Source organism: Rattus norvegicus, chromosome X (assembly GCF_021556685.1).
Source record: "Rattus norvegicus strain SHRSP/BbbUtx chromosome X, alternate assembly SHRSP_T2T, whole genome shotgun sequence".
Lineage (NCBI taxonomy): Eukaryota > Metazoa > Chordata > Mammalia > Rodentia > Muridae > Rattus > Rattus norvegicus.
This window is the reverse complement of record NC_141554.1, coordinates 125,031,654-125,041,592: the sequence shown is the minus strand read 5'-3', so window position 1 is coordinate 125,041,592 and position 9,939 is coordinate 125,031,654. Positions and strand designations below refer to the sequence as shown.

Genomic DNA, 9,939 nt, shown 5'->3' with positions numbered 1-9,939 from the left:
GTCCATGTATAGTCTTTAGGTAGTGGCTTAGTCCCTGGAAGCTCTGGTTGCTTGGCATTGTTGTACGTATGGGGTCTCGAGCCCCTTCAAGCTCTTCCAGTTCTTTCTCTGATTCCTTCAACGGGGGTCCCGTTCTCAGTTCAGTGGTTTGCTGCTGGCATTCGCCTCTGTATTTGCTGTATTCTGGCTGTGTCTCTCAGGAGAGATCTACATCCGGCTCCTGTCGGCCTGCACTTCTTTGCTTCATCCATCTTGTCTAATTGGATGGCTGTATATGTATGGGCCACATGTGGGGCAGGCTCTGAATGGGTGTTCCTTCTGTGTCTGTTTTAATCTTTGCCTCTCCCTTCCCTGCCAAGGGTATTCTTGTTCCCCTTTTAAAGAAGGAGTGAAGCATTCACATTTTGATCATCCGTCTTGAGTTTCATGTGTTCTATGCATCTGGGGTAATTCAAGCATTTGGGGTAATAGCCACTTATCAATGAGTCTGCACAGCACTCTTGAGCTTCTGCCTGACTTTCTTCCTGCCAGCCCCAACTAGTAGGCATCAGTTGCCCATTACTAATAGGTTAACTTATGGCTTTATATTTCTTTAGCTTTATTAAAAATATTTTTATTCTTTGGTAATTTCATACATGTATGCAATGTATCTTTTCAAATTCATTTTATTCATTTCATGTACCTGAGCATTTGTCTGCATGTGCTTACACATGAGTGCCTCGTGCCAGCAGGAGTCACATCTTCTGAAACTGGAATCACAGGCAGTTGTAAACTGCCCTATAGGTACTGGGAATTGACATGGGATCTCTCCAGGAGCAACAGGTGCTCCAAAGCACGAGTCTATCTCTCCAGCCCCTGCGCCACCTTCCTCAGCTTTTAGAAGTCAGTTCCTCAAAGCAGGTAGAAGAGCTACTAAAAACGATTGGAAGAGACTCATGAGAAACTGAGAAAGTACTTCCAAGTAAGGGAAAGTTTCCGGAGAATGGCTCAGTGTGTCCCTGACCCGAGAGAGGTGAAGGAACAGAAGCATGAAATTGTCAGTGGATTTGGCAGGGCTTAGAGGGAACCCATGTCATAGTCCAGAGTGAATGGCACGTCGTGGGAAGTAGAGATGGGGCAAATAGATCAGAAGGCATTTGAAATTTAGAAACTCTCTAGTTTTAGATGGTCATTGAGCTACAGCCAAAAAGAATAAGGTAGGGACAGAAATAGAGCTAGAGCTCAGCCTGAGTGTATCCTAACATTTCTAGACCAACACACACACACACACACACACACACACACACACACACACCCCAGAGTGGGGGGATAGCCATAGAGTAGAAGTAAAACCAAACATTCTGGTGCTACTTAATCTAAAAGAATGTTTCAAGAAGTAATGGCCCTGGGTATGGTGACACAAACCTAGAATCACAGCACTTGGAAGAGACAGAGGGTTGGATGCTAGAGAAAACTTAATTATGATACTTGAAGAGACTCACAGATGTGCTGACTTCTAGACCATTAATGACTTGGGATTGCAGGAAGTCATTAGGTTTAGAATAGATTCAGTTAGCATTTATAACTTTATAGAAGTCTGGCCTTGAAATAAAAGGCAAGTAGTCTTGAAAAATGACTATTTCATATATAAGAAATACTAAAGTATATTTAGAGGACATTCAAGAGAAGAGATACCTGAGGAAATAAGTGTAGGATTCTTGCAAAGGCAGCCAAAATAGAAGCCAAGGTAGAGGTCAGGTGAGCTGGTCTTAGGAAAAAGGCTACATCCAGAACCATCAGTAACAAGCTAGCACTGTCTTCCTCCCTTCTGGCCTGTTAGCAGCTGAGTAAATTCGGCAGTTTTCCTGTCAGCACCTTCTTCTGGTGCTTGCCTATTCTGCCCAGCTCTGAGTCAAGCTCATTTCCCCGCCTTCAGATTTCTTCCATTCCTTCATTCAATTAGCAAGCATTTACTATTCACTGTATATGTGTCAGTCCCTGGGGACAAGGATGAAGAAAAGACAAGTCCTTGTCCTTAGGATATGTTAGTGGCCACCAGAACTACCAGTGGAATTAGTCAGAACCTGAGATGCAGCTCTGAGAAGGGCCGTGAGAAGACAACTTGGTTTGGGAGTCTCCTGCCTGGAAGCTGCCCAGCGGTGCTGAAGAAAATCCCTAGGGCTGGAGAGATGGTTCAGCAGTTAAGAGCACCGACTGCTCTTCCAGAGGTCCTGAGTTCAATTCCCAGCAACCACATGGTGGCTCACAACCATCTGTTAAGAGATCCGATGCCATCTTCTGGTGTATCTGAAGACAGCTACAGTGTACTTATATATAATAAATGAATAAATCTTAAAAAAAGAGAAAATCCCTAAACTGGATTTACTGAAGGAAACCGTACGAGGGCCCTCCCTCCTGCTTAAGCAGTTGTTTAATCTGTGGAGAAGTGATACCTTTTAGACAAAGCTGCCTTTTCTTTCTTTTAACTTTGTATCTGTGTGTGACTGTGGAGGCCAGAGAGAGGTGCTCAGTCCTCTGGAGCTGGAGTTAAAAGTGGCAATGAGCCACTCATTGTGGATGTTGGGAGTGGAACTTGGGGACCAGTTTAGGCTAGACAAACACCTTTAATTCCAACACTCAGGAGGCAGAAGTAGGTAGATTTCTGTGAGTTCAAGGCCAGCCTGAGTTCTAGGACATCAGAAATATATAGAGAGGCCCTGTATCAACCCCCACCCTCTCCCAAATAGTACCAATTTTTAACCTCTGAACCATTTCTCCAGCCCTAATTTTATTTTTTATTATATTTATTTAATGGAGCTGCATTCCCATGACATAATGTGTGGAGGTCGGAGGACAACTTTTGGGAATTGGTTTCTAAGTGTTAGGTTTAGTCACTGAGCCATCTCACTCCCTCTCCCTTGTAAACCTCAGTTTGTTCCCTTGCTGTCCCCCTCTAACACCTTTTTTTTTTATATTTCTTGAGACAGGATCTCTCTGTGTAACTCTGGCAGTCTTGGAACTTACTTTGTAGACCAGGCTAGCCTCACTCACATACATCTGCCTTCTGCATACTAGGATTACAGATATGTACACCATGTCCTACCTTTGCTGCCCTAAATCATAACTTCATATTATTTATAATAAACCAATGGGAGCCAGGCATGGTGGGATATTATCTAGAATGCTTGGTACTCAAGAGGCTGATGCAGGAGGAAAACTGTAAGTTTAAGGCCAACGTGGACTATATGGTGAGTTTGAAGCCCATCAGAACTATATTGTAAGTCAAAAAGAATAAACTCATAGGAGCTGGGTGTGTCTCAATGGTAGAGTGCTTTTCCTAACATGTATACAATCATGGTTCCATCCCTAGCAACACACACATACACATATACAACCCTCACTGGTGCTAAGCAAATACTTTATTATGGAGTACACTCCCAGCTTTGATTTCTTTGGAATTAAAGACAGAATGGAGACAATTCAGACAAGAGGATAAGTGGCATCTCATCCATTTTTGTTTGCTCGGTTCGTTTTTGTTTGTTTGTTTTGTCTTTTTTTTATGACAGGGTTTCTCTATAGCATTGCCTTCCTCCCAAGTGCTGGGATTAAAGGCGTACACCATCACCGCCTGGCGTCTTTTTTTTTTTTCTTATTTACTTATTTATGAGAGTACGCTGTAGCTGTCTTCAGACACACCAGAAGAGGGCATCAGATCCCATTACAGATGGTTGTGAGCCACCATGTGGTTGCTGGAAATTGAACTCAGGATCTCTGAAACAGCAGTCAGTGCTCATAGCCACTGAGCCATCTCTCCAGCCCCACCCCACCCCCTTTTTAATGAAATATTTTAGGTACTTTTGATTATGTGTCCGTGTGTCTACGTAGGGATGTGCACCTGTAAATCATGAGTTGTAGGTGCCCCTGGGAGCCAGAGACATGTTATCCCCTAGCGCTGTACGGTTGTGAGTTGCCTGGCTCAGGTGCTGTGAAAAGAACTTGGGTTCTCTATAATCGTGCAGTTAGCCATTAAACAATGTCTGCAGCTGTCTTCCCTCCCTTCCACCCGCCCTGGGTGTGCATTCCCAGCCCTAAGCCCCGCCCCTCTCAAAGACCGGACGGAAGTTGCAGCTGTAGGAAGTGACAAAGCCCTTATCCCGCCCTCAGAGTTGGTACTGCCTACTCCGCTTCCCCGGTTTTGCTTTTATTTACTTGGTTACTTCTGAAAGGTCACCTACCACGGCCACAAAGACTGTGTCCCCCAAGACTCTGATGCTCACTAGGAGGAACATGCGTGGAAGCGGAGAATTCGAAATTACATTCCCTATAAATCTGTGTGGGTTCCCACGGCCCCTTGGTAGCGAAGGGGCGGGGCTAGGGAAGACGCAGCGAGTCATCTACCTAAGCTCCGCCTCTAGCAGCGTCTTCTAATCGCGTTCTTCCGGCCTGTCCTTTCTCTTCTCCTTTCCTCCGCCATCGTGCGCTCTGCGCCTGATTCAGATCCTCGCCATGGTAAGACTATCGGCCGCCATCCGTTCCTAGGCGGCTCTCCTGAGGCCGGACACCGCTGTGCCTTTGTGGTGGACGTGCGCAGCATTAAGCGCTGGGTGCATTTTCAGGGTTTTAGTGTTTTGTTTTGGGAGTTAGGCCACCTAATAGATCGCGGGTGCGGCATGAAATTAACCCATTTACCCCAGCAGGGTCGGGCTGCTCCTCCTGAAACCTGGCAAGGGGTGAAAAGTATCCTTGTTTCACATAGCCTCGGTGACGGTGATCTGCATGATTTGGGGCAAAAAGGGAGGCTTGGGGCCACTCTTAGATTGTCCTTAGTCTTCCCTTGGCATGCACAAAGAGCATGAAACTTACTTGCACAGGGAGATGTCCACAGGGTTAAAAGAACTTTGAGATCCCTTTCTTCATAAGTTAAGGCATCACTGTTTGGAAGCGTCTGTTAACAGCGCATCATTCACTGCCTACTGACAGATTAGGCTTATTGGTCTCTAGGTACAAAGTAGCATTAGTATCAGAATTTGTTAAGTAAAATCTACAGCTGGTCTAGGAGGACGAGTGTACTTTTCCTTTCGCTGCCTTTTTTTTTTTAATCTAGTGGTATTTGCTACTGAGTGTCAAGGGCTCCTCAGCAATGACACTTGAAGGTAGATGTGACTGTTTTCCAAAGAACAGCACCTAGAGTCATTGACTTAAAACTAAAGCTAGTAAGTCACTTTGCTCTCCTACTCTAGCTCTTCCTTGTTTGGTGACCTGGAGCACAGAAGCAACCAGTTTGTAAAAGGACTTCGGGGTTCGGGGTTGGGAGATTTTCCTGGGTGTGTGCTCTGCAGGCCTGATGTTTGTGGGAATTTGTGACTGAATCAAAAGTAGGGCTCTGATGTCACTAAACTGGTGCATCTCCTCGTAGTCTTCTCACAAGACTTTCAGAATCAAGCGATTCCTGGCAAAGAAACAAAAGCAAAATCGTCCTATTCCTCAATGGATTCGGATGAAAACTGGTAACAAAATCAGGTAAGACTAACGTTGTAGATACACAGTTGCAAAGCACATGCCATTCAAGACAGAGCCTCTGTTTACTACGCTGTGGCGCTCCTTTGGTTTTCCCCTGTGTGTTTCATTGAGTTCTATGTGGCCACAGCTAGGCTTTGAGGCAGAGCTTTCTCACTTGGTAATTCCCTAGGAAGGCTTAAGGAGATTCGACTATCCTGGCGGGAGATTTTATTTTATTTATTTTTTAACTACAACCAGAGTTGAATCGGCATCAGAACTCAGGACCAGCTGGACCTTTGAGAGGATTGGGATCGAACCCAAGGCCTCCTTCAGACATAGGAAGTGCCTTACTGAGTTCTTTCTGTCTGAAGCCTTTGAGGCTTAGAGGGAAGAGTATTTGTGTGGGGATGCCTGCCCATATGTGGTCAGAGGATAGTTGGTGGGAATTGGTTCTCTTCCCAAAGTGCTGGGATTAAATTTGAGCACTGCCCAGTTTAGGGATTAGTAAAAATCTGGGTGTGTATCTACTGGGGCAGAATCTTGGTTTTTTTTTTTTTTTTTTTTTGGTTCTTTTTTTCGGAGCTGGGGGCCGAACCCAGGGCCTTGCGCTTCCTAGGTAAGCGCTCTACCACTGAGCTAAATCCCCAGCCCCCAGAATCTTGTTCTTAATTTAGCCACTTAAGCTTGATGATCAACAACCCACTCTGGCCTTACATTCGAGTTAATTGCCATCTTCTGTCTCCTGGTATGGTAGGTGCTGTCCTTTTATTCAGTCTTTTAATTGCAGTCAGGACAAGACTGTCAAACTTTGGTCTCACCCCCATGGAATGCTAAGGAAAGCATTGAGCTAAGCAGTGGATTTTATGTGCTTGATAGGATGTTATCCTTTGCTTTTTGAAAGTCTTGTGAGCTCAGACTGGCTAATCTGCTCACGCCTGCCAAGTGCCAAGGTGTGAGGTGGGTGCCACCTTTTATAATTACATCAACTTTCACTAGGACCATATCTAGCCACAGTGGGGACTGATAGTTGATATTTGGAAAAAATAAATATATCACCTATTTTTTGTAATATGAAACTTTTACACATATCTTTGTGTTCCTAATATATAGGACATAATATCCTAGAGATGGGGTGGTATTTTGTTAGGGGATATAATCCCCCAACCCACAGAATTGCCTCCTGCCTGCTGAACAAGTGCTGTCACTGGACTAGCCCCCCCCCCTTACTCTTCCATTCTCTGAAAACTTAAGAGCAGGTAGCAATTACAGTGCTTCATTTTGTGGGAGTACTGCCATTAATCCTGCTGAAAGAAAAGCCATGTTGATGTTTCTGATTTTTGCATTTATTGGAGTAAAAATCATGACACTTGCATGGGGACAGTTCAGAGACTGGTTGGCTTAGCTCTGCAATTTGGAGTTTTGGAATTAAGGTAGGATCTGTCTCCTATGTTAATGTGAATTCTAGGGGGCACCTAATGTGAGTCCTAGTTTGGCACCACTTGTATGTAATTTCCAGGCCATGGTGGTGTTGTTTTTGTTTTAAGCTAGGTGGTCCCAGCTCATACATCTGAAATGGATGACACGTGTAACAATTACTTATTTTGGAGATAGTCTTACTGTGTACTTTGGCTGGCTAGAATTTAAGAAGCAGCCATTATCCTGTTCTCTGGAAGACTTGAGTGTGCTTTAGGAGCAGATATATTGTGACCAAACCACCTTGTAACTGATGGCTTCTCTTTGTACAGGTACAACTCTAAGAGAAGACACTGGAGGAGAACGAAGCTGGGTCTATAAGGAGTCACACTACGGCCAGACTGAGGATTTCTACTGAATCACCGTCATCGATCAGTCCGACCAGATGGATTTCAACATTTTTAACCTAGAGATTTACTTGTGTCTGAACTAATTTGTCCAGTAATAAAATTTAGAACCTTTCAAACTGATGTTCTGGTTTATAAAGTACTGAATTTCCCCTATAAGACCTAATAAGGCTTCTTCGGTGGGTAAAGTATTGTTTCCTGGCAGCTAGAGATTGCTCAACAATTAAAAGTACTTGGTGTTCTTGAAGAAGTCCTGGCTTTGGGTCATAGTTTAAAAAAGATTTTGTTTTGTTTTAAACCTTAAGATTGTATCCACATGTATAAGCCATTGTTGGTAGACGTTAGGTCAACTGGAGTTGTTCTCCTTATGGCAGAGCTTTACCAACAGCTATCTCCATGACCGCCCCCCTCCACATTTGCATGGTGGTTTGTGTGTTTAGATTGAGCCCCAAGGCTCTTGTAAGCCAACGCTCTGAACTGCTTCCCTAGTCCTCTAGCAGCGGTTCTCAATCTGGGGGTTAATATGAATGTAGACGCTGGGTGCAGGGAGTTGAAACCAGGTCCTCTGCAAGAATAGTACTCAACTGCTCAGCTATGTCTTCCACACCCTGATGGGCTGACTTTAATGCTTGATAGCTGGAATCATGGGAACTAAGATGTAAAGTGTCCTGATATTAACTCAGGCTGGCCTGGATCCTAGGTTTGAGGATTACAGGTGTGTACTGCCACACCCACTGGGCCTTGGTTCTTGTTTTTTTTGTTTGTTTGTTTTTTGAGTCAGGAGCTTCCAGAGATCGAACTGCTGCCCCCAAGTGCAGCAGTTTAAAGGCATGTTTGTCTTGGCTGAGCCCAGGTTTCTGCATAATTAAGGAAATTTAAATTTACATTTATTTGAAGGTAAGTATGGAGGTTGAAACAACTTGCAGGAGCGAGTAGATAACCAGGGATTCAATTTAGGACAATTGGCTCCTTTACCTCTGAGCTAGCTTAACTTTTTTTTTTAATATTTAATTCATGTATGTAAGTACACTGTCACCCTCTTCAGACACACCAGAAGAGGGCCTCAGACCCCATTACAGGTGGCTATGAGCCACCATGTGGTTACTGGGAATCGAACGAAGAACCTCTGGAATAGCAACCAGTACTCTTAACCGCTGAGCTATCTTTCCGGCCTGTAGCTTGATTTTTTACCAGTATTGCTTTGTAGATAAAGACATAGGGCCAGCCATGTGGATACATAATCACCAGCGCTGTCACTATCAAGTCCAAAGCAGACCGGAATGGATTAGCATGACAAATTTTTAAACATTCTGGCCTATTTTCATTTTAGTCCTGGAGTGATGGTTCAGTGCTTAACCAGAGTTCGATTGGTTCCTAGTACCCATATGCCTCCAGCCTCTCAAGTACCTGCAACTTATGCACATACCCAGATAATTTAGAGATAATAAACATTTATAGCCAGGTGTGTGATGCACACTCCTTTTATCCCAGCATTCCAGGGGCAGGGGCATCTTAAGGATCTGTGAGTTTAAACAGGAGATTGGGCGGGCATCTGGACCTGAGAGGTTAAGTGAGGAGGCCAAGATGACACTAAAAGTATTATCAACTTTCTCTTGGGACCTTGAGTGGGTAGGAATAAGATATAGCCACCCAAGGATAGTAGGGAGAAGGAGGCTATGATCAGAGCCAACTCAAGAAATCAGAAGATGCTACCCCTTCCCATTCCAGGGTTCTAACTCGAGTTGCTGAACAAAGGAGGCAGGATGGCATGAGAAAAACCCTTAGGTGCTGAAGTCAGGACAGGGCTGGATTCCAGGTCCATCTCTGAAATGGTTGCAATTTACTGTAGGGGGATCCCCTGGGTGTGATGCTTCACACCTGCAACCCTAACTCAGAGAGGCTGAGTTAGAATTGCCAGCAGCTCAAGGCCAGCCGGGACTATAAAGGGAGATCCACATTCTGAGCTTCAAAGTAAGATATGCTCCTTGACAGCACTGCATAATGCAGGACTGGTGGTGCACTTGGGAGGGGAAAGAAGGATAGTCAGGAGTTCAAGGCTGGCCTGGGCTACAGAATAAAGTTATAATGTTTACAAATATACAAAGGACCAATTCTTAATTTTTAAATGGTTCTTTCATATATGTGTGTATATGCATGTACATATGTGTGCTCCGTGCAGTGGCCAAGTGCACTCAGGCCCAAAGGGAGCACCAGGTGCCATGGAACTGGAGTGAAAAGTGGGTGTGAGCTGCCTGGGGTGGGTTCTGGGAACTCAACCCAGATCGATTGTCTGTAAGAGCACCAGGAACTCTTAACCACTGAGTCCCTGCAGCCCCTAAATTTATTTTTAGTTATGTGTATGCATGTGTCTGAGTGGATATGTGCATACATAAGTGCAGATGCCCAGGAGTAGCAGAAGATGTTAGGGCCCCTGTTGCTGGGGTTACGGGTGTTTTGTGGGCTATTGGCCAGTGCTCTGCAAGAGCAGAATGCAGTCTTAACTGCTGAGCCATCTCTCCAGTCCCTACACAAGGCCAATTCTAACAGATAACTCTCCTGTTTTACAGAGGAGAACAAAAGTTTATTCTTGCTAACGGCAATTGTTTTAATGAGGCAGTTTCATGTTTCCCAGGGTGCCCTA

The 9,939-nt window shown here is 44.6% G+C and overlaps 1 protein-coding gene and 1 non-coding gene across 2 annotated transcripts; both read left to right on the top strand.

The window, feature by feature from the left end:
- The first annotated feature begins 4,414 nt into the window (after positions 1-4,414).
- Positions 4,415-7,421, top strand: Rpl39 (ribosomal protein L39). Its single transcript, NM_012875.4, has 3 exons — positions 4,415-4,488; positions 5,396-5,499; positions 7,224-7,421. The coding sequence occupies exons 1-3, from the start codon at positions 4,486-4,488 to the stop codon at positions 7,270-7,272; spliced, it is 156 nt and encodes a 51-aa protein (NP_037007.1). The 5' UTR covers positions 4,415-4,485; the 3' UTR covers positions 7,273-7,421.
- Positions 6,728-6,861, top strand: LOC120099449 (small nucleolar RNA SNORA69). Its single transcript, XR_015647253.1, has one exon. It is a non-coding gene; the product is annotated as a small nucleolar RNA SNORA69 (small nucleolar RNA).
- Positions 7,422-9,939: the final 2,518 nt, after the last annotated feature.